General features: G+C 32.9%; 1 protein-coding gene across 1 annotated transcript in view; it reads right to left on the bottom strand.

Moving 5' to 3' along the window:
- Window positions 1-26,946, bottom strand: part of LOC123693587 (vesicular glutamate transporter 1) — a 50,502-nt gene that overhangs the window by 11,125 nt on the left and 12,431 nt on the right. Inside the window, exons 3-6 of the mRNA XM_045638750.1 lie at window positions 26,354-26,470; window positions 977-1,089; window positions 611-750; window positions 140-394 (exon numbers count right to left, since the gene is read on the bottom strand). Coding sequence (XP_045494706.1) covers window positions 140-394; window positions 611-750; window positions 977-1,089; window positions 26,354-26,421 — 576 coding nt within the window. The 5' untranslated portion in view covers window positions 26,422-26,470. The remainder of the gene's footprint in view (window positions 1-139; window positions 395-610; window positions 751-976; window positions 1,090-26,353; window positions 26,471-26,946) is intronic.

The following is a 26,946-nucleotide window of genomic DNA, read 5'->3' as shown; positions in this document are numbered from 1 at the left end:
TTTATTTGCTTGGTAGCCGAATCAAGAAAAAGCCAGTATGTTAATCTGTTACAACATCCGTTTCAGGGTAAAAATGAAACAAAAATATATACATCAATCAATGCAAAATGTTGCTTAGCAAAAGTTAATAAATACCTACCTCAACAAAACCCTGAGCGACTTTTAACATGACGACAGCGACAGGTCCCATGCTCATAGCGCCTGGTATAGCGATGTTGAATATTGCTGAAGCAACAATGGCGGCTCCGAAGATCTTGTTAGCCGGGTACATAGAGGCCAGGTAACCGCCCGGCACTTGGGTGATCAGGTATCCAGCAAAATATGACGAGTCGATTGATGATTCTACGCTTACGCTCCAGTTAAATGGGGTGTCCTCTTTCACGCCGTAGGATGTCTATAAGTTGAAGTATTATGTAATTGCTAATACGGGTTAAATTTTGTTTTCTCGACGCGTTTAAAGTATTTGCAATTACACTATCATGTACGAGTTCATGGAAGCACACCGTATCTAAGAATCTACTATTTCTCTGCCTGTCTTCACTTGTTAATTTGACTATTATAATATGGATGGATGGATGGATGAATTCCAATAGTCTAATTTTACACTTACATTATGTTTCTCAGTCATTTTCAGTTTGGCCATGCTCATGTTACACCGCATGCCGAACATGATGCTGAAGCCGAAGCAAGCGAGAAGCGCTACGGTGTAACGTGCGCTCAGACAAGGGCATTCCGCGCGGACGTATTTGTCTGCACAGAAACGTAGCATAGTTTTATTTAATAAGAAGATGCCACGAAACTTTGATGAAAAAATGTGATATGAATAAGATATGAACGATGAACATAATTTATGGTCATAACATAGTTTTACCACTGCTTTCCAAACCGGTGGTAAAAATTCATATTAATTAAATGACGATTCGAAAGTGCTTCAGAAGAAAGAAGTCTAATTGAAGACCTAACTATTTAAGTTTACCTATATGCCTTGGTGGTGGTCTATCCGGTGAGGGCGGTGTCTCCAGATCTTCTCCATCGTACATCTGGTCATAGCCCTTTTGTTCCACGTGGAAGTTTTCATATTGGTTGTTTCTAGAACAAATATTTCATCAATTAATAATGATTATAAGTTTTTTAGTAGGATTCTTAAACAAATTTTATAAATTATACTGAATTTTATAATGTTGTAGTACAAAACGTAGATATTAGTTTGTATATAAATATTGCACTATTCGAAATTTTTACGACTATAATATCGTTCTTTGTAAAGTATTACGAGAATTGCAGTCTGATATCTAACGTCTATTTTCCGATAATGAACATATTCGGATGGGACGAGGAAATAGAATTAAAAAGCGCCGAGTACGCAAATGGGGCGACGTGCAGGATCGCACCTGCGCTTGATATCCACTCCAGTCTGTATTATGAAAATAATTGTTTATGGAGCGTCTGAAATATTTTTAATCTGCTTTCGAAACGGGTTGTTCTACGCAATTAAAATGTTTTGTTTATAACTATTCAAATATTATCAATTAATACTGTCGGTGCTGATTTACGTAAAGTAAGACAAATAGAGAAAATCTCAATTTTATTTCTTTAAAAATTAAAATTAATCCTTTTAAATTAAAATTATCATTAGAAATACTGTTTTCTTAATAATAATGATACGTAGGACGTTTTAAGAGGCTATAGAACTCAAACTTTTATTAGATTTGATGACATATTTTATTATCAGATACTATAAAATTTAATCTGATATAATGCAACACAAGACTCATCCTCTTAGCGGAGTTTGACAGAGAGCCATTAAGCTACATGATTGAATTAGGAGGCGCTCATGCATATCCCTATTCATTGTTTGCAAGCGCTACATTACTAAAACGCTTTCTCACATAAACGTGGTACCTACCTACGCTCTAAGTAATTTTTTTTAGCTTTACGAAATGAAGAACAATATTTTTATCTTCTTCTTTTATATTATCTCTATATCATACAAATGAAGTAGAGTAATTTAAAACTGAAATCAGCAATTTCATTATCAAGTACATAATATTTGATGAACTTAAAGTAGGCTAGACTACCAATCCGCCTTATCCTATATGTAGTTCATAACATATTTCTGAAATATGCACCTTTTGTTCATTTCCTCAAAAAGCAGAGCGACATTATCTATTCATAATGCTTAACATTCATAAAATCAAGATTAGCGGCGCGTAAATTCATTTTTCCGCTGACAAAAGTAATAAATGTGGCTATCTGTTCGCGTCCCCCATTTGAGCGGGGTGGTAATGAATCGTCGCATAAAAGGTATAACCAAGTGGAAGCGATGCGCGACGGGTAGCCGTCGCTGACGTGCGACTCGTGGCGTAGGCGACTGCGGACAAATCGGTGTAGGGTTGCCGGCAATAACTTTTCAATTCAGATATAGTTCAAAGTTGAGTATTGGTACAGGATTGTTAAAAATACATCAAATTAGGATTTGAAAGAATTCCACATGTAAGTAGTACATGTTTAAATTATAACGCATAAAAGGTTAAAAAAATTGGTAGCCTGGCACTGTATTGGTATATTGATTAAAATACGTTTCTTATTATTTCAGTCTCTTTTTACATTTTGTAGTAATAAATATCAATACATTGTTAAACTTGCGTTGTGTTTGTCATTGATTTTAATTGCTCATATTTTAATATTTCGTAATAATGATGAAGTTTGAAGATAATAAGAAATTAATTTGTTATAAACTCTTACTATTCATATTAAGGCTATGATTACAAGAGTGTGCATCCCTAATGAACTTCAGCATCGTCAGTTCTGATAATGCGTTTAGTTCCGACTGAGCGTTAACATTCATATTTCATCGGAACATAGATGTGAACAAATGTGGGTAAGCACAGATTATTGCATACAAATTTTTGCATGTTTGAATGATTATTAATTATCTAAAGACGTCATACATCTATCTAGTCTTAATACTTTTCGTAAAATTTTTTGGTAAGTGAGTATCCTTAAATGCCTCTACATTCGAGTAAACTTAAAAAATTAAAACAAAATCTATACTATTTATTACTTTGCCGTTCTTAATGAATAAATAACAAATCTTAATAGTAAACATAACAATAACACCGGCCATTTAATAAAGCAATATAATAAGCAGGGTAACGATATAAAATAGAGATAATCTCTCTTTTTAAAGTTCCCCTAGTTCGGTCGTGCCGCGCTTTGTGCCGCTAATGCACCCTATACACTACACCTATAATTTTGTGACATAATATTAAGCGGTGTAATTTTGTTTTGGACTGGATCACAAAATACAAAATATCTATATTCTAAGATTTGTTAGAAAGAAGTTTACTTCTGCTTATAATAGTAATAAGATAAGTAGATAATAGTAGTAGAATCTCATATTTTCTTCAAGCAATTGTAAACTTATTATTTTGTAAAATAATTGTACATGTTTGACTTGCTTGAGAGTAGTTTTTAGCCAAAAATTTTAGATTCAGGTAATTGTTCCTGCAGTGGGTAGGTATATGTATAATAATATGTAGGTACTTAAATGCCAATATAAATTTCAGCATAGCAATATGTATGTGTAATAGGTACTTGTAGAATAAAGTAGGAAGTGAAATCCAATGCCATCAGATCTGTGAATGTTCGAACATTTGATATTATCAAAGTATAACCATGACAAAATGATAAAATCAAGGATGTACAGTATAATTAACTCAGGAACGCGTGCGTCATCAGCACGTGTCTAATAGATGGGAACACATATCAACTATAATAACGATAGATATGTATTTTAATCACAAAGTTAACAATAAAATCTATATAATCAAAATAAGCAATATAGCGGAACTCGTTTAGTTTTGTAATATTTACGAATGTGTATGATAAAAAAGTGTTTAATTTTGTAATAAACGACCGCATTATAACTTATTTAAACCATGTTAAAAACATTCTACCAGATTTGTACTATATAGAGATACATTAGATAAAATGAATAATTAGAACATTAGACATTACATTACATTAGATAAAATCTATTATAACAATGCATCGAACTTAAAAGCTCTCGCTGTAACATGCAGGTCTTGTCGAGTTCTCGAAGACAGAGCTCCTGGTGGAGACGTAAAGAGCGGTGTGTTGTAAGGCCCCACGCCTAAGAGCTGATCACAATATGCACTTGAAATCACCCTACTGTGAATACCTATACGCGCCAGGGAGGAAGCCTAGAAAGTTAATTAATTCATTAAGATCACAAACGCTCACCGTTTATTCAAATCAATGGCAATGAAGTTCCCTTTGTTCAGGCCGATTAATATATATTTTTATTTTAGCTCTGAGTATTTTCATATAATTTCCTTAATTTTTTTTTGCACGTTTGGTTGAAAGCGTTTTACCGTGTGATGAGATTCAACGCCTCTTCTTTGCTTTAATTTAAATTAACCACTATAATATTTATCTCGGAAAATGTTCATGTGTTTATTATTACTAAATTATAATTAAATTATTTGTGTAAAATCATTTCATTTTTATTACTATTCTTCTACTTCGACCCTGGTGCGTTTGGGAGCAGGGAGGTATCGCACCCCGTAGAGCCACCCTTTCTAATTGATTTACAATTGTCGGTTAAATTTGTTTGCCGACCACCCTGCAATCGAGGATCGTAATGCAAAAGTTTAGTATTTTGCATATTGAATAAAAAGCGAATTGCGAATCAAGTCTAGAAAGTAGAAAGCATTTGAAGCAAGTTCCTCGACCGATTCAAAGAATCATCAAATATATCGGCCAGCGAGCTCTTTTAAAATAGTTTCTATGTGGAACTCGCAAGAATGGAGAATAGTAATCGGGTCAAGACGGAGACGGTCAAAAGTGCTCCATTTAGGAGAATGTTCGAGATGCGGATCTGTCCGCTATCGACGTATATAAAGCGCCTTTATAGTGAATAAAACATGCCGTACCTCCCAACGAATAAAATTACTATACAAATTAGTTAATATACTTTAAGGTTTATGTTATACTAGATAAAAGTGTTCGTGAGAGGCCATACTAACTCAACATATTGACTTGATAATGTAATAATGTAATAATGTAGTAGCCAAATACTATTTGGCAAACTCTTAAAATAAATTTTAATTTCAATATGAATCCATCGTTAAAATAAAAAGCATTTAATTTATTGGTTTGTGTTACCTCAAGCAATAAATTATTTGAATGTGCTCGCATTTCGACACTTACTGCCATAATAGAGTTATGATAAAAATGGCGATCCGGGCAAAGAAATATCTCTTGGTGAACCCGAGACGCTTGTTAGCGTCGCCGTCTTTATTTATGGCGAGATTTATTTTATGACCAGGGAGGAATCGAATGAGGCGGAAATCTGTGACAAAAATGTTACATTGATTTTCAGTTAAATGGCTAGAACAAAGAATCGTTAAATATGCATTGATGTTTAAGAACATACGGGTATATTTAAATGAGACTGACAATAACGTTTAATAAAGGAATTGTTAAGTTAATTCCTTTTATGATAAAATATACATTAAATATAAAACTTGTCTGGCTTTACATTTGCCAAAATTTATTTCTTGTTTCAGCGATAAATAAGAATTTAGTTAACATAACAGGGAGAGAGGTCAATAGAACAAATAAGTAGAATTGTGCGAAAGGTTACGCGGTTAGCCGTCTCATTAGAGCGAAGGCTTTGCCCTACTTTCATTGTAGATGATGTGTGAATATTCTCCCTTCAGTGCGCCCGACGATGTCACACAAGAATTTAAAGTCACTCTTACATGAGTTGGTAAATTAAATTTAAATATTACAATATTGATATAAGTAAATAATAAAGATTGAGGTTTGTAGAGTTTGTACCTATAATAAATAATTAAAAATATAAAATGCATCATAAAATATAAGATTGCAATTTGCAATATTTAACAGTGTTTTAAATGTAAGGGGATACACAAATTGATCCCATTTTAAAGAAACAAACTTATCACAAACAAAGCGAACGTGCTTCAACAGGCGTTCTATTTCAATTTTTAATTTTATTCGGTCGTAGATCGCAGCGGAGTTTACCAAATAAAATATCATAAAAATGGAAGGCAAACAACACTGCGTGTCGTATTTGCGATGATATTTGGTCCGTAGATTCTTATTCTCTTTGTCGGGGCCTAATCTACTGGGAGGAGCGGAGCGCACGTTCCGGATCGACCTTTATTGTTTCTTGAATTTCTGCGATCAGTTCTATATTGTTACGTGTGTTTTACACATCGTTTCTATTTAATGCGATCAAATCTGTTATATTTCATTGAGTTAAAAAGAAAAGTTGTAGCATTTTATCAATAATTATAAAATACATACGCATGTCATTTTTTTAATCATTATTTCAATATAATAAATTTATTTGCATTGTATGTTGTATTTAAAAAAATGTATTTAGAAGAACAACTACCATCTATAAAAAATGTATTGTTGCTTAGTAAATAATTCAATGTCAATTACATTGATTCAAACTTATGAAAAATCGTACAATCATATTTAATTTTCAAATTATACTACAAAAATACAACTTCCAACAAGAACTTTTTCAGTCAACAAACATGTTGCAAATAAATTAAGTAAAACTCCCAACAAACAAAAATCCTTACAAATGTCCGTTTAATCCAGGAGAGGGGAGGAAATCCAGGTTAGTTGTAAATATCAATTACGCAAATGCTTTGGCTTAGGGTAAACACTTTACACGATGAACGAATTGTAAAGCTTTAACACTCAAGGGGTGAATTGCCTTGAGCGCACTGTACAAATAAACGATTTGATTAATTTGTATTTAAATTTATGATAAAACGATGCACGGTATTTATTTAAATAAGTCGTTATTCTATTCAAAATTCATTATTATTGAAAAAAAAATTAATGCATTAACAAATTGAAGACCAATTTTGTTCTCTTGAGTTTTAGTCGCAGTAGCCGTGTAGCATCGTATGTCGTAGCACTTGGTGCGTAGATATATAAATTCGTAGAGGTGTAGCTAGAAAATTAGATGAAGCTTGAATATAAGTGCACTGAATTGAATATGTTATTGAAAATGATTTTATTTGATTTTAGCTCTTACATCAATTCATAATAATATTGATTTTATTTTGTATTTTGTAAAAAGACTTATATCTCGTTATAGCTATTAGTTTCGTAGTATTAATAAGCTTAAATAGTAGGAAGAACTGTATTTGTAGTTTTATAGATTACAGATTTCATACGTTATATTCGTGAAATAAAATATGCCGTATTTTTAATATAAATTCAATATGAAACTACTGAAAAAAACAATCTCCTAAAATATCAATGAATACTTTCCTGGAATACCAATGTACGTCAGCAATAATTAAGATATATTTACAAGAATAAAAATGTACAAAATGCGGGTAATTGGAAGGAGTCCCATGGGTATTTTTTCAGGAGTCGTACCTACAAATTGAGTATCGGTCGGGTCGTTGAGATAATTTTAATATTCGCGTCACAAGCCCCGAGACTCATATTGATTTCCAAGGGTATTTGCCTTTGAAAATGTAGGTTAATTTGGTAGAAACTGAAAATAAATTTAAATAACTCTTTATAATTTTGCTCACGGGCAGTAAATAACGTTGAAATGTTAAATTTCTTGGCAGAAAATGGTTAAATCAATTATTTGTTTAACGGGTGGTTGTGGGTGGACATGGGTTATGGGTAACAGGCTCGACATGAGAAATAGTTTGTCTTACGAAACTGTCACCAAAGTTCTCAAATCAGTAGAAATTGAAAAAATATTTATTAAATAAAAAAACGTCTACAAATAAATAAAAAAGGCTGCTTGTTCGAAAAATAAAAAAAGATTATAACTTAGACCACATCTTTTAAATGTTTAAACAAATCTTCTTTTTCTTCTTACAAAAGCAATTAATTAATATATTAACTAAGTTATTTGTATTATCCACTCCTAATGATGTAGTCTCATGTGTATAATTATGAAGTCATAAAGTACAACTATGTATTGATGTTACAGCGTAACAAGGATCAGAATTTTATTACACTAACAACTTCTCCCTCTTAAGGGGCAATTGTGGACCCTATTATTACTGTTGCGTACATTTTAATACAGCTTCTAAGAAGATGGAATTATTTTGTCGTTCTTGCTATTGTTGCCTTTTGAATCGTATTTTATAGAAAATAATAGACTTTAATGAACGAGTACCCAGCCTACGCGAATTATGGCATTCATTTAATAAATAATTATAAAATAAAATAAAACTACTAAAAATATATAGATACTTAAATGAAATTACTCAAGAGATAAGTTTGAATAAACTTTAAGCTTTCAGAAAATGATCATATTTTCATTTTTTGTATACTTACCTATAAAAGTTAAGTGAGCAGGAAACAATCAATTAATAATAGGTACTTTGGGATGATAACATTCATGAAATCCTTAAAATCAAATACTGTATAACGATACTTACAACCACCTCCAAAACATGTTCCCTATGGATTTCTTCGAATAGAATCAACAGGTTATACTGTAATTCACACCCTCCGTTTTCCTTTTCAATTTACTACCTTATACACCGAGCGTACGGTCCTGATTTCTATTACGCTCCCTCGAGACACGAAACTACCTGTGGATTTTCTTATTTCCCCACATAACCTCGAAAACGTCTTTAAGGAAAATAAAACATTCGATAGTTCCACAGTTCTCTCGCAAAGATTAGTTTAAATTGATTATTTCGGAAGATAAATTAGATTGATTAATCGCAATCGCGTTATTCGAATTTTATTGCGGCGTCAGCGAAGGTACTGACGTCACGGAAGCTGATATCAAACTAGCCAGAAATGCGTGCCACGCTCCCTCTGTCCTTATTCCCTATCGGGAGAGTTATTCTGCAATATTTGAGATCCGTTGATAACGAATATTTGTTCCAGATATTGTCTCATTAAACTTAGTGTACTAAATAATCGGTTTTTGTATTATAAAAGCTTTGTTATCTAATAATCTAATGAAATTTAATGAATGAAATTTATTAAATATGCAGGTGTATATATGTAGCGATGGATGTTGGGATCTTTTTAGTAGGTACCTTACATTAAAACTCGTAGACATTAATGAAGTCACACATAACATTAAAATATTTTTTAAACTTTGAAACTAGTGTTTTAAATAAAGGTGATGAGATAGGTCAGGTTCACATGTGCCTTAAAAATATATATTCATGTCCTATTTGGTCCAATATAATATTCAAAAAGGGTGCTCTCATACATAATCGTTACATTTCATACACCAACAAGATATCATAAGTGCACTTTAGGGAGAGAGAAATTGGTTTTTAATATTATGTTTACAATTTTTTAAATCCTTCTTTTGAAATAAACTTTTGAACACTTTCATAAATCATACATGAGTAATCATTCCTTAGAAAAGATTTATCAATGAAAGCTTTCATTATAATTTGTTTATTAGCAATATATTATATTCTCAATGCTTTAAAACATACATTATATAAATTATAACTATAATAATGAATACTAAAATAAATTTTATCGAATGACATCTTGATTGAACCCGTATTCAAGTGACAGAGTCGTACAGCAAGTTAGAAGGAAACAACAATAGAAATAGAAAAAGAAAACTGAAAGGATTCATTCAAGATCAGCAATCTTATCCCGAAGGTCTATAACGGTGTGATAATCATTTTCCATCTATCCCTATCTTCCCTGAGGGATATACAATTTGATGGAGCGAGACAAGTTTTCAGCAAATTTTTGTAGAATGACGTTAACAGGCGATGCTCCAGATTCGCAGACAATGCTCCAATTTATACCCAACTCACTTACTGGAGTCGGCGAGACGGGAGCGAAGGGAGAATATGAACATTATGTCACATAACTTTGTCGTACGCTGTATCAAACACTATTACTATCAAGTTTTTTTAAGCATACATAGTACATACGCGTTCAAGAGATTTTTCAACGATATGAAAACACAAAATGTTCACCCCTAATACTCAATTTTACAATAGTGACAACTCCATGTATTTGTATACTTAGGTACGTAATTGATCGTCAATATCACACATTGTAATAATAGAGATATAGATAATGATTTGGTGGTACAATTTATTTTAAAACATATTACTGAGTGTATCAAAACCAATCAAGTTAATATCCAAACGTTGAGGAAATGTACACCCATTCACATAGCAAAAATGTTAAAGAGCGTAGCACAAAGCCAATTACATTAAAACATTCGGGCCGGGACAAAGGGCGAGAGAACAATGGACCTTGGAAGGAACTCGCGATATGTCTTTCAATGCTTTTAACTTTCCTGATGGCGCGGCGAGGGAAAAATGGTGACGTCCCGCGACAAATGCGCGTCCAATAGTGTTGTATGCAGGATACGATAAAATCAAAATTTTATTGAATATATTTTTTACTTTTGTCAGTGTTTAAGATTATACCAATTACCACTATATTTAGAAATGTAGTCATAAATATTATTGTAGCACAATTAATTTAAATTATTTTACAACATTTTGCTACAATTCCTTTTTACTTCTGATAATAACACGAATGAATTACCTACTTATAATAAACAATTAATTAATTTTGATATTCACATACAATCTGTCTTGAAATCTAATTCATTTTAAAGTTGATGTATTAAGAAAGTTTGAATCCTAGGCACATCACTATTGAAGAAGTGAGACGTAACCAATGGGTTGTCACGGGTTGGTTGCACCGCAAACTCATTTTATAAATCGTCCTTTCGCCCGGAACCACGCGTTACTCACCCCAGTTCGATAATACACTCCTTTTAGTACACGCCATAAAAACACGCTCAATCATTTGTGATTTTTTTTTACTGGTTAAGAAATCAAAGTTTTAAGTAATTTCGTTATGTTAAGAAAATAATATTTAAATTTGAGTTTTGTGATTTAAGAGATCCGACAGAGTACTCTCCAAGTTCAAAAAATATCTGGCTTAAGTTGATATGGAAGCAAAAAAAATCATCATCGTATATAATAACCTACTTATATAATGTATACATTTTCAAGTACAAAATACTCATATACGAAAATAAAAATAGCATTCATATCAAATAAAAACAGTACACAATATATTCGTTCATGGTCGTCTCCTTTAATAGACAGTATCAAACCCGAGATCTTAAGTAAATCAAATCGCCCCATGAATGGCGAATGAACTCGGGGCTTTTCACTGAGTTTTCCACTGATGGCTATCACAATGGCCGGGATCAAGAAAAGTTATCTCTGAGGAGGTAAAAATGTTTCTTAATGCTTATTTAAGTTGGATTCATTTGATGATATCGCTGAAGGGGCGAGTTGAAAATCGTCTGGAGCTCTAGTCCAATATAATCCAGTTTTCTGTATAAGGCTGCGATCAGACTAGCAAATCCACTTTAGTCGTTTAAACGCAAAGTTCAACTCTAAATTTGAACTTATCAGTATAAATGAGATTTAAATTTAAGAGATGTAAAATATCAGTAACGTGATTTAAATATTCATGAAATCTACTTCGATTAACTCAATACTCCTTAACGAATTTTTCGATATTCTTATTAGTTACTCTGGTCCGAAAATGGACTCAGAAACTCAACCTACACAACAAAGAATTGAGATAATATTTGCTAAGTAAGTGTTTTATTTTCATTTACGGTAACTATCTTTGTGGTGAGGGTGCGAGAAATTAAAATTATCCGATCATAAATTCCATGAAACCAGCGGAGCTACATTGAATATTCAGTGAAAGATAAAATTTCCGCAAGCTCATCACAATAAAAACTCTTATATTCATCTGATCTGATTTACATTTTTATGGTTCCTAAACACTCAATAAAAGCAACCACAGATATAAAACCTTTAAGTACATACAAATCTGTGGAGGCGCATTGAAACCCTTTTCAGCAAGGCGAAATGTTTCTAGCGGTAGTGCGCGCTTTGAAAAACAACAATAACCCTTAGCATACGTATGTATGAGGATACGCAATATACTTTAAAAGTACGCCTTCCACAGACCTTAGCACGTTTTAGAGATCACAAAAATTAAAAATATTTATATAATGTAGATTGTAGACAAGTATTAATTTTAATGCACACCTTTGACTGATAAATGTGCTAGGGCTCTATTGATAGAATACAAACTATCATACTACAAACTACCATAAACTATCAACTTCTTCGAAAACCACGATTCAAATTGACTGAAAATCAGTGTAGTACTCTTTGAGTTTATCACGAATAGAAAGACAGACAAGGCTCTAACTTTGTTTAATAATAATAAATGTCATGATTTAAGCAATAATTATGGTTGATTTTTTTACCTTAGTATTTTTTTTAATTAGGTCGCTACAATTATTATTACTTATTCATGTGACGATAAAAATCTCTTAGTCATATGTTATTTTTACAAAAGAAAATATATTCAATTAATATTGTGATTGTCTTTGATAGATAGACTATTTTTTTGTAGTTTCTATACATTGAATACGTATGTATGTCTATACACATTAAAGCTTAATGATACAGATTAATAACAATTCAAGAACACATCTTCATTTTAATAAAAATATGCTTTATATCTATTTAGATTTTTTAATAAACTGAGAAGTCTGACGCTTACTAAGTCTATACAGATCCCCTCCCTGTTTAAGAGCCACGCTATTTTCATGTTTCGGGAGTACAAATGGGAATCCATTTAAATACAAAGTCAACGTTTCAATTCTTGTTATTTATTACATGCATGCTTTATGTTGTGCATAAATTAACCTATGTATCCCCCCTCATAGATATTCCGCCAAAAAATATATAAAAAAATGATTTATACATGGTTAAGGTACAACTAAATTCAAGGAAAGCACTAAATATTGTAAATACATCTGCGAGAACCTTTTATTTTCACAAAATGTGGAACCAAGTTTAGTCATAATAATTGATATTAATTAACCCCACAAGATTTCCAAGGAAGTCAATTTAAAAATAATTTTACTTCCCTTTGAATCGTAACATGTTCTTTATCAAAGAGACATTCCTATTACCAGCTACCGCATTTCCCCGTAAGAATGTAACGCAAAGGACTGGTTGAATTGCAGTGGCTTCTCTTTGAGAGGCTCAGTTGGAGGGCTTACACGAAATAGATTCGATTGTACCAACGATATACTTGTTTGCCGCTGATCGACTCCATTTGTACGCAAACCATGCTTGTGTTGTAAGGTGATTTGGGGTGAGGCGATGACGGTTATTTCTGTTAGTAAATTGTGTTAATTTCCGTTACCATACACAAATTATCAAATAAATAATAAAATCATTTTACACGGTATTATTTTCATTGTACTAAAATGATCATAAACATTACAAATTACAATACTACACAGTACACCTAAATTGTTGCAATACACATTTTATTTAGCTACGCCCTCAAGCCGCGACGGTGAGCAGTTGTCAACAAAGGGTTGCACGCTGATTGCTTAATGGACAGTGAAGTCTGAGATAGGAGTGATAAATCACCATCGTGATTACCGAGCCATTATCTAAAATCCAATCTCGGGTGACAACGCCCGTAGAAGTAAACTTCTTGATGACGTAATTGAGCCAGACGGTACGTACTCGCATCTTAATAGGATGAGACTTTCGCAACTAATAAATCTTCGGCTTTTTTGTTTATTTTTCATACTTTTAACTTTTTTTTTTTTATGGAGACTGTGTTATGGAAGATTCTTAAAGCATGTTATTGCACTCATTTATTAGAAGTTCTTTCCATTCCTGAATATAATAATTATGAAAAATCTTAATGAATTGTCGAAAATTTCAAAACGTATTATCTATGACTTGTAGAAATATATCGAATATTTGCTAAATATTTAGTAACAAAGTGAGGGACACAACAATTGACATGCATTAACGGTATTTCCTTCGGCGTTTGGGCGGCAATGTCATTACGGACCGGAAATTCAATAGACTCCCGACTTCTCGCCTTGCTAAACGACACTTTACATAAATTGCTGTTTTAAATACATCTTGAATATGAATTTAATGTGGAATAAGTGGACGAGCTTGTTAAATTGTGCATCTGAGTAATTCATGTTATAATTAATAAGCTTAGCGAAAAACGCAAAGACACGTCCGTCGTGCTCCGTTACATATTCCATGTCACAAGTTTTATTTAGAATACTAGCTTCCGCCCGCGACTCCGTCCGCGCGGATGTCGGTCTTCGCGTGGATGGTTTATTTCTCCATTTTGAGTAGGTACCTCTGACAATAAAATCTTATAAATATCTATTGGACCCAATTCCCAAATACAGCTAGGCCTATAATAATACGCAACGTGTGTTCGCGGTTCTACGGAACAACGTCTATGGATAAAACTGAAAAATTAAGATTAATTTTTTTCTACGTATTTTTCCAGGATAAAAAGTATCCTATTTTACGCCCAGGATAATAAGGTATAATTATACCAACTTTCATCGAAATCGAACCGCTAGTTTTCACGTGATGCCTTCACATACAGACAGACAGACAGACAAAAATTTTTTTAATCACATATTTGGGTTTGGTATCGATCCAGTAACAACCCCTGCTATTTATTTTTTCAATATTTTCAATGTACAGAATTGACCCTTCTACAGATTTATTATAATAATGTATAGATTTAATGTTCTTTTCAGCTTTATAAAAGATTTCAATTATCTACTAATTTAAATGCAATGTAAATCGGAAACAAGATATTGAAGACAGGCATATTCGTAATTATTATTTAATTATTATGCAAAGAATTATCCTAGTACCTGCAGATTTATTAGAAGTAAGTATGCAAAAAAAATATAGTTAATTTACATAGATTTCTATATTATTAAGGACATAAATATCGTTAATATAAATAGTGGAGGGATTATACTAACCAGCACTTCAAACGAACAGTACCCACGCAGTGCTTCCGTCACGAGCGACCGTGATCTCGCCTCTGATCAATATATCTTGGCGAAGTCAAATATTTGCACACAGAGAACATTAGTGGAGACGATCGCGCTTCCAATACTACGTATAGAGGGTGCTTAGGAACAATGGCAACTATAGAGCCGCACTTTATATCTTTTTATGTGCAAAATGTATATCATTTTTAATTTGCTTTATGGTAGAGTCGACGAAAATAAATATTAATCCTGAAATAGAATGGATAAGAGGCAAAATAATATATTATTAAATCTTTTCTGCGAATAATTTGTGTCAAACAAAATAACTAATTATCTAATTATTATGTCAAATGTGAAATGATCTGTTTTAAGCATTTTTTTTTTTAATTTAATAAATTAAAAATTTAATTAAATGAGAATTTATCTCTATCCCTTAACTTTTGCTGTATCGTCAGGCCAATCAACAAAACGAGGCGCCAATAGGTCTGCTGGCTGTTCGGCGCCAGACATCTTCCTAACAACGTCTCATTTTTATTGCTATGCTCCCCTGCCGCCTAATAAAACTTCTGAATCGATCAAATTATATTGAATAGTGTGTAACTGTGTAGTGAGTGACTTCACTCACCACTATTAAAGACACGTTATGAATTCTTAAACTTGCAATTTAAAAATATTTTTCTAAATGTTTGCTAAAATATTGCTATGCTGTTACACACGTTTCTTAGGATTTTCCGTAACAATCGACATTATTTTTAATTAGTGACGCTAAAACAGTAATAGTTAGACAATAAAGTCGTACAAAGTTACGGCCTTAATTATATTTTCAATTATGCGCCGAACTTGATTAAAAATTTGTTTGACGTCATTCATTAATGAGAGTCTCTAATTTCACAGTGTCCTTTGAAGTAGGATTAATGTCGGTTCAGACTCCGCCCCTTTGCATTGGTTTCGCCACCGCAAATTAAATCCACATCCTTTCATAGGATTCTCATTATAAATGGCAAACTGACCGCTTTTTAGCAACCATAAAGTTTTTCGATATACTTTATAAATTAAAAATTAATTGATGACAGCACCGCTATCTTTATCCAAAAGTTTAAATTGACAAAGGTAAAAAAAAATCAAACATCTATTATTTAACCTTTCTTGTTATAATTAATCTATACTGCTACTAAGAAGCTTTTTAAAAGCTGGGACATTGGGACACAATAATTGATCCACACTCAAAAATGTTTCTTCCCAATAAGATTACTATTTTCTACAGTCATAACAATGACAAGAATTATTGCGTCTGTTTGTTTATACTATAAGATTTATAACCGCGGGTCCCCCTGGCGCCGGCCGCGTTTTGGCGCCGCGCTGTCCGCCGTCGGAGACAACCTGGCACCTATCGATCTCATGAGATGTTACAATAATTGCTACATGGTGATAACATCAATAGATACGAGTTGAATAGCTTTTGTATTAAAAAAGTACCGTTCGAAACAAAATCAGCATGGGTATTGTCCCGTGATTTAATTCAAACAAAACGAAGTTGAAATTATTGAAATAACTTCCTCAAATAACCTCCGTAACAGTAAATGAACAGAATACTAATTATGTTTCTGACAAATTAAAATCTCACAATAGAACCACAAAATGCCCTACACAATGCGTTCCAAGATCGTTTTCATAACATGAATATGTAATATAGCACTTAATATTCCGTTTATTAACACTCAGCTTTCCGAGCAACAAGGGTAGTTAGCTGCGTTGCTAATTGACCGTCTCTACCGCCATGGGACCGCGGAGGACTTCTATAGCTCATTAAAATTTTATCCAACCGCCTAGAGGCGAATGTTTTCTGCGCCAATTTGTGATGAAATACAAAACCACCTGTCAATCAACTTTGATTCACGATAAATGATTGAGCTTTGATATGCGGTAATAACCCGCAGAATAATATCTATTAGTTATTATTATTTACCTCTAGTATTGTTTGAAGTTTGGTATGATGATACATAATTACATTTGAAATGTATGTAAATAATTACGATTACGAAGTAAAAGTGGAATCGAATTATAATATTATTAACGGTTATTATACACACAGTCACATAACTATAATTTATTGAAATTAAAAAGAAATTTAGAATATTTTGGTGGTAGAATAAATCCGTCAGTTTTCACTTTTCATTCAAGTTGTGATCACTTATTTAAATATTAGAATATTTTCCAGCAATGGTTGAACACAATAGAAACTAGAACATGATTATTTTTTATTCAAAATCAAGCTGATGACATAACAAAAGCAGTGGAGTTTTTCAATAGTAGTGTACAAGATGCAGCTTGGTCGTCGACCCCGCCATCGAAACCTCCAAGGACAGATAACCTTGTCCCCAGACACGTACTTCATAAGGTCGCCTTAAAAAGAAAGCTACGTAAACAGTGGCAAGAAACCAGAAATCCCAATACTAAAAAGCAGCTTAATCATATCATCAGAGACTTGAAGCATACACTAGATCTAGATCGTAATGTAAAATTCAGCAATTACCTATCGGGACTGGATTCCACCGCTTCCTCAGACTACTCCTTGTGGAAGGCCACCAGAAAACTAAAACGACCCGTCAGAATATCACCCCCCATTAGAAAAACAGATGGAACTTGGGCCCGAACAGACCAAGAGAAGGCTAAGTGCTTCTCGAATCATCTTACGAACGTTTTCTCTCCTCACCCATATGAAGGCCCATTAGATCACCTGGAAGTTGTCAACAACCTTCTGGGCACAGATATGGATACGGAAAACCCCCCGCCCAAATTCTCAAAAAAGGAGATAAGCAATACTATAAAGTGCTCTAACCCAAAAAAATCACCTGGTTACGATCTTATCACCAATCGTTTATTAAAAGAGCTGCCTGAATCGGGAATGATCTACCTAACGTCTCTTTTCAATTCCATAACGAGGCTACGATTCTTCCCTGATCAATGGAAGGTTGGGATGATTATTATGTTGCTTAAGCCAAACAAAAAACCTGAAGAGGCGAAGTCATATAGGCCCATAAGCCTACTACCGATCGTTTCTAAAATATATGAGTCACTTCTACTGACACGCCTGCTACCGATACTCGCGGAAAATAAATTAATACCAGATCACCAGTTCGGGTTCCGCAGCAAACATGCCACTGTTGATCAGGTACATAGGCTCACGAAAAAAATTATGGAGTCCTTGGAAACAAAAACATACTGCTCTGGTGCTTTCTTGGACATATCCCAGGCATTTGACCGTGTATGGCACGATGGCCTACTCTATAAAGCTAAATACTCACTACCAAGTTACCTGTATGAACTTATAAAATCATTCCTGGAAAGAAGACACTTCATTGTCCGGGAAGGAGAAGCATTGTCCGAGCTGTGTCCTATAAAGGCGGGAGTCCCTCAGGGCAGCGTGTTGGGACCTGTACTATACCTGCTCTTTACTGCCGATATACCGACACCCACAACAGTCATCACAGGTACATTTGCCGACGATACCGCTATCTTAGCAACGCATAGTGACCCAGTAATAGCCTCAGAGATACTTCAAAAGGCACTTAATGAAATCTCCCAATGGCTCAAGAAATGGCGTATGAAGGCAAATGAAACAAAATCTGTAAACGTCACGTTCACTTTGAGAAGAGGCTTATGTCCCGCAGTAAAATTAAATGGCATTGAAATTCCTCAAGCTGACCATGTGAAATACCTCGGAATTCACCTTGACAAGAGATTAACCTGGCAAAAACACATCTTCACTAAAAGAAAACAACTTGGGCTACAGGCTAGAAAACTGCACTGGCTCATCGGTGGAAAGTCCCAACTGTCCCTTGAGAACAAAATATTAGTATATAAGGCTATCCTAAAACCCATATGGACATACGGGATCCAACTTTGGGGAACCGCGGCCAATTCCAATATTGAGATATTACAAAGATTTCAAAACAAGATGCTAAGAATAATGACAAACTCTCCGTGGTACATACCCAACGAGCTCCTCCACCATGACCTAAAAATCCCTACTGTGAAACAAGAGATCCAACGATACGCAAAGTCATATAAAGACCGCTTAGCGCACCACCCTAATATTCTCGCCCAGACCCTTATGGGCGAAGATCATCAAGCACGACGACTGAAACGAAAAATACCTCAAGATTTAGTCCGCACACAGTGACCACACTGTTATAATGAGGATGTGACATAGGTCACATACCGTGCATGCCAATAATGATATGTCCAACATGCCGCTTATTGTCCCAAGCATGATGGAGACAGATCGCAGCAAAAAAAGATTAAAAAAAAAAAAAAAAAAAAAAAAATCAAGCTATTCAAAATATGTTGGGTACCTATAGTCCTATTCATAAATGTACCAAACATATTGATCCCTAACTAATATCTTCCATTTTCCGACAGGATACACCGTTCGAAGAGCAGGAGGTGCAAATTGAGGAAATATTATTTACGCCCGTGTTATTGTTGAGATAAACTCAATCTAATATATTCATTTAGTTCATTCATATTCACTTTTCCGTATATCTATGTAAGTAGTGTTTTTGCAAGAAAGAGTCTCTGTTAAGGTTTTTTGTAAAAATGACAACCTTTTATGGATATTGTGTTTTAGCAAATGTATTTTTTGAAGAAAAGAGATATAAAATCAATTGTAATACTTCACTAGAATAACAAAGCAAATAAGACAAAGTGTCGGAGAGCAATTAATTTGGGGGTCCGTGCGCTCTGGACCAATCCAGTAATTGTCGCCGGCAATATTCAAATGGCGGAAACAATTAGCGTGAGTGCTGTATACGTATTAAGCTGTCTACCCTCTTAATATCAAGTACGGGTTGCAAAAAAATGGCAAAAATAACTCAGGCATCATAACGCAGTCAAATGAACAAGATAATATGTATGATATTTTCAAAAAGTGGAGTAGAAGTTCAAAAGATTTATTGTGAATTGTATTCTTAGATATCTTCGTTTACAATAATTTATGTTCCAAATACATTTTTAATATTATGGTCATACGTCATCCCTTCCAAAATCAGTTGAAAAAGTATGTAATAGAATAAATAAGTATATATATGTTAGCGCGATTAATTTAACGATAAAATTATATTTTAAAAGTAAATCAATTGATGAACTTAATTAATTATTTTAATAATAATTAAATGGATAAAAGTATTTATAATCATTTAATTACCAAATAATAATAATATTACATGTCGTATTCAAAATAACGATCAAAACAACACAAATAACACCTGCGCTGACTCACACTGTCACACCACTCGAATAGTTGTTTTGATCGTACTATAAATAACGGTCGTCTGCAGTTGCAAGTCATTCTTGTACCGACTTTGGTGTGGACTTTGGTCGAGTCAAGATGTCTAAGAAATATTATATCAGTATTTAATCAGTATTTAATTACGTAATACAACCACGCTCTAACATATATGTACTCAGACGTCTTCGTAAAATAACTGACTATGTACGTAGTAAGATATATCTGTCAACTGTGCATAAAGACAGCAATATCGGCATACCACGCATACGTAGTATAAATTTTAAGATATGGACTTATAGTATGGGTAAATGGAGTAAATATAAAGAAAGCTTTTGTATCACAAAAAAAATGCATCCGAGCTATATGTGGTGTAGGGCCTTTCGAATCATGCAAACCCCTTTTTATAAAACTTAAATTATTAACTTTGCCGTGCCTTTACATATTTGAAATTTGCAAATTTGTTAAAAATAATCAAAGATTATTTACCACGGCTCAAGAAATGTACGGGAATTTACGTCATCCTAATAGATTGATACTTGACCATAAACCTAGAACATCTTTCAGCATCAGCAAAAATTTTTATAATGTAAGGGACATTTTGGATTATAAACATAAATAAAGACATGTATAGTAATAAATAAGTATTTGAACTTAACTATAATAATGTTTATGTAGGTTTATGTAATAAAAAGGTAATAAAATTGTATTTTTTTCTGATTATGCGGAGCTGTGAAATTATGTTTGCATGCCAGTATAACTGGCGAATGTGCTGTACTTTCCATAAAGTAATAACTTGTGAACCACATTTGAGCAAATAAAGATTTATTTATTTATTGAAAAAATACTTGAAAAATACAGTTATAGTAGAAAAATCACTGCACAACAAAGAGGTTAATTGTCATTAGCATGAAACTTAAAAAGTTTTTAATATAATTTATATTGTCCGTGCTCCGTGTTTTTTTTAATAATGAAAAGTTACGTTCGTTTAAATAACTTCATTTCTAGCTACACAAATGAACAATAAAGAACATGTATGTACATGTACGTAAGCGTGTAGAACCTTATCGAAATGTTTTGAAATTGGAGATAAACTATTTTTACGTTACGGATTTAATAGCAAACCAATGCAACTTTATTTTAGGAAAATAATCGATGAACATAATATTTGCAATCAAGCAAGGTCTTACAATATCCACTCATCTTTCAATTATTTCCATTATATCAAACAATGCGTCGTAGGATTCAATCATCATTATGTTTAACGAATATACTCTAAGCTAGCTATAAAGTCATAATTGACGGGAAGCTCCCTCCATGAGCTCGTTCTAAATCTCTTTTGTGTACTGCGATAACGCTACAAAGCCTGCTAATGTCTTTTAAGGACTTAGTGATTTAAACGGACTAAATAATGAACCGGCTACCCTTTCCCTCGCAACGCAATTTATGAGTCTAAAACCTGAGGGATATATCATATATGTTTATTCATGTCCATAGCGTAATATTTAGGATGATGCTGTCTGAACTGATTTTTGTTTGAAATAAAAATATAGCTATCGTATTGTATCCGTTGTTAATGATATTCTATATATCTATTGAAATGGAAGACGAGAATGTCCTGGAAGAATGTTACTTTAGATTTATACTACCCTAAATTCAGACAAACTGGTGCTCAAGGAAGGAAAACGATGAGCAATAAAACACTTTTAACAGGGTCATCAATCTTTTACCGCGAAATGCGAAATATTTTTTATCATCATGATTTACATCACATTTTCTGAATATAAAACTACATCCAATGCTAGTTTATATATCTACTATTCGAGCCGAATATACATCAAGTTAGAGTATCTACTAGATTTATCTGAACAATAGCGAAAACAAAAACTCTCCTCAAAGGAAACGCAAAGCTAACAATACAGTGGATTTAATATTTCTATTCCCGTGTCTTAGTTTAGTCGTGGAAATCGAAGTGGGCCGTTCGCATGACGACACAAATCCGGATGATGTCTGTTTGTTATCAGTACTGAGCAGCCTGTCTAGGGTTGAGATCCGTTACCGAATAATCGCATTATTTATGGAGTTCACTCGATTTACTAAGCCGCGAATGTAGAAGTACGTGATTATTGTTGCTCGTTTTTATGATATTACGATATCTCCATGAACGCGATTTAGTAGGATTACTTTTTAAGAATGTACAATATAGGTCTATTTATTACATAATAAATAGTGAATAGTGATTCAGCAGGATAATAAATTCGCATGATGGTGAGCGATCACCACCGCCTATGAACATTCACAAAAGCAGGGCCACTACAAACGAGTTGCCCGCTTTTAAGTGATAACAAAACTTATAATTCGATAGAAGGCTTCCTTGAATTGGCTAACTTAAATTTTAAATAAATTACCAGTACTTACAAACATACAATAATAAATTTGTATTAAATTCAAAGCTTTGTATTCTGTTCATGTATAGATGTAGTGCAAGTGCAATGATCATAATATATAGGTACTCATAATATCATTGTAACACAAATGTGCACATGCATTGGCTATACAAAGTGTGAACTTTTTAAGGACAATTAAGACAATTCATTTTTTCATGCATATTAAATTCAAAAGAGTAAATAGGTACTTAAAATATATTCCAGTTAAATTAATCATTAGCAGGTTCTTACATTTTGGTAAATCTATGAAATATAAACCAAGGTATGAACGAAATTTTGCCGACCCTATAAAAAGTAGTTTATCGCGACAAGACGTCGATTCTTTCGCCCTTATTTCTTTTCTGTTGCAACGCGTATTATCCTCCTGTCAATATTATCATCGATAAACTAGCATTTCAGCTACGTTGATTTGATTCTTCCACTTTTTCTTTTTTCCAATTTGTGTGATTGTGGTTATGTGTATTTTATTAAATTCATCAATCAATAAAGGATTAGTTACATCTTCATTTATTTCATTATGTATAATTTTACTATCGAAGGTGAGTTAGTGTATTACCTACTCTTTACTTTCAGTTTAAATAACTTAGTTATAAGCTTTCCTTTTTGGGAAAAAGTGAAATAAAGAAATAATAAATAGTTAAGAGTGTATTTATTACTACCTTCTTCCTTACTATGTAGGTAACATACAAAATTTTAACAATCGATTCAGCTCGAGTACAGGCATACATTTTGAACTATTTTAAAATCAATAATAACTTTGCGTGAGGATCTCTATATTATTCTGAAAGGTGAGTTAATAAATAAAACTAGGTTAATGTACACTATATTCAATGGTAAGCGTGGTAGGTTTACAACCGAAGCATCCTGTTTTTGAATCTAGGTGAACTCAAATAAAAATGAGCCTCTAATGGCTCCTTGCCAGCAAATAAAATAGATGGACCAGACACGAAATGTATGTATGCCATATTCTGCAAGAATATACAGAATTCCATCCAAAACGTGACCCATTATATACCCCTTGTTAGTTCGTTAATTACTGTATTGATCGAAGTTCGTACTAAATAAAAATTAAAAACGCAACAGCGACATTCTGAAAATATTTAAATAATTTCATGTAGAATACTAGAAATAGAATAGCTGTATTGAACACAATTGAAGTTAAACTTTTTTTTTAATCGATTGGCATAATCGCGATAGTGTAAGATTTTGCATTAGAATCCTCTACTTCAGCAGGACGAAGGAACGGAATTTTCTAGACCATACTCTAATACTGATTATCTGCTGTGATGACTGAGGATATTTTGTGTGACATAAACGTAGCAAGCGACTATCTTTTGGAAAGCTCAAAGTTATTATTATTTTGAGAATTCATTTCAAGAAAATCAGGAGGTTTCCAATTAGACTCTTACTTCAGAACTTTCACCTGCGTGCATCGATTTTTTTTTAAAGTGATATTTTTTGTCATGCATAATATTATGGACTTTCGTTTGCATAATTAATTACATTTTGTTGTATTGATTGATATTAAAGATTTTATTTTTCCAAATAGTTTACCTACTGAATTTTATTAAGATAAAGATTGAATCTATGACACCGTTGTCGATCCGAGATGAATCCTGGCCAATAATAGCCATGGTACATATAAGACTCTTACGATTGAATTTTTGGTTATATTTCATGGCTATAACTATACTAGTATAAAAAGGAAGTATGTTATATCTACTAACAATACACTAGCACAACAGTTCGTTTAGTTATCTTATTTTTTTCTATTCTATTATTAGTGAACACTATAGTAGTAATAGAGACACTACTAACACCTGCATGACTTCACTACATCTTTGTCTATCAGTGGCCACCATACTTTTGCTTGTATGCTGCCCTTCATATTATAGTAACACTGTTAGCTTTTACTACTAAAATCACTCAATCACCGAAATTTAATACACCAAATTACTCCCTCCCAGCTTTTTACTACTCTACATCGTAATTTGGTATATTTCACGTGGCCAAAGGCTTCAAAACGAATTTTTATTCCGATCGTAATATGTAGGTAGTGATTCAGTATTAAGATTACTTATTGTATGGCGCTGATATTCTGTGGTCAAATACCATACTTATTAAATGACTTTACTTAGATCATTAGATGGCCATGGTTGTTATTATACCTAAACGGAATTTAAGAAAAAAATATAATGAAGACAATTAATGTAGCTGTTACCTCAGTATTTTGATATTGTTTGTTTTAGTAGTCACGTTTTTTTAATACTCCTCCATAGACTCAATTGATTATAAAATAATGTAGTATTTGTTACTGCTATGGTAGAGTTGTTATTAATAATATAATTTTTAGAAAAAAAACAAAAACCCGACTTCAAGACTATACTATATGTACAAATTTAAAATGAAAAGTAGAATCACATTCAAATTCGATGGTATCACATAATTTTGTTACAGAGATCCCATACTCCTACCATTCATCATTAGCTCAGCAACATCAGATGGTGACCATTAGATGCAAAAATCTACATATATTAAGATAATTTCTGATAAACAGTGTATATGCTTACAAAATTTGAGGGTTTCCCTCGATTTCTCCAGGATCCCATCATCAGATTCTGACCTGGTGACAATGGGACCACCTCTGACGTATGACCCACCAAATAAAAAAAGAATTATTCAAATCGGTTTATAATTGCCGGAGTAATCGCGTAACAAATATACAAAAAAAAATACAGTCGAATTGATAACCTCCTCCTTTTTTTGAAGTCGGTTAAAAATATTATACACTGAATCTCTACGAGTGGGTATAATTTTCCTCTTGCGAACCGGTAAATATCGTTATAAAACATTTACGTAATAGTTACGTATGTTTTATAAAGTGACAATGTTTTTTTTTTTCTTTAAATCATGATAATCCGTTATAAGATAAAACTTCAATGTTTTCTTTAATTATGAACTAACAAACGTTGTTCTGCCTTAACCTTATGTCTCAGGTGTATGAAAAATTTTTGGCCTTTTCGCAGGCCTATCGAAAATGCACAGAATATTTCATGAGTATTGGTATAGTAGTATTGGTACAATTTCGGAGGAGTTTAATTACGAAACGTGAATTTTATAATTATTATCAAGAAATGATTACCAATGAATTTAATTTACTGTGGTTATAAATAGCGAGACAGTTTTTTTTTTTTAATAAATAAAGAATCGTACATATACACTTTTCCACAAGCACCTGATCACAGAACCTAATATCAGTGATATCAAAAATGCTATATTGTGTTAACCTTTTTGTAAGTACAGTTGTTAAAAAATAGCTAATCAGAGTAGAGAGTAATCAGAGTAGGTTTCTATACATTTTCATCCTACTTCTTTCTTTATAACCAAATAAATAGAAGTGACGTGAAATTTATTTAAAATTATAAAAGATAAAACTTCAAGAAGTATTAGGTATAGCAATATCAAATCTTTAATAGATTATTAATACATATTATAGAAGAATGACATCCATCCCGTCCGTCTGTCCGTTTGTCTGCATGTTGGCGATACTAAGAAAACAACTTCACCGATTATCGTTCTGTTTTCATCAATTGATAACGTGATTTTCGATGAAGTTTGAATCTATAATTTCTTAAGTTTTGAAAAGAAATATAAAATATGAGCACTTACTTGAGTACTAGGGGTTTGTTGGCGAAGAGGCTGGATGCCTTCTCTTTCGCGGCTTGGAGCCCCTGCATTTCGGAAGCCCGATGTCCTTCATGTAACGCACTTACACATAACTAACACCTGAAAATAGTTCTTTGTTTAGTCTCTCAACTATTTTTATTTTAAGGGTATAGGGAAAGGCTTCGCTGTGAGCGTAAAACCTAGAATAAGGGGTTAATTTGGTTAAACAATAAAATTGACAAAAAAAGCGTAACGATCTTTTCGAATTATGCAGGTTCATATATTTCTATTCACAAAAGAAGTATTGCATATAGAAATTAAATTTTGTTCGTATTACTCTATCGTTATCTTTTTTAAGATTGGCCTTTGAATATATTAATTAATTCATAAAACAAATATAATTATTAGCAAAATGGTTCATAATGTTACAAATTTAAAGAATTAAACGCATCACTAGTATCAGCCATGTTACGTAACCGTCGCTATATATACCTATACATATGTATAGCTATATCGATCCAATGCTATATACATACGTATTTTTACGTAGATATACACATGGAAACCGTATGCAGTTGAAATTGTGAAAATTACAG

This window comes from Colias croceus, chromosome 8, assembly GCF_905220415.1.
Source record: "Colias croceus chromosome 8, ilColCroc2.1".
Lineage (NCBI taxonomy): Eukaryota > Metazoa > Arthropoda > Insecta > Lepidoptera > Pieridae > Colias > Colias croceus.
This window is presented reverse-complemented; position numbering and strand designations above follow the sequence as displayed.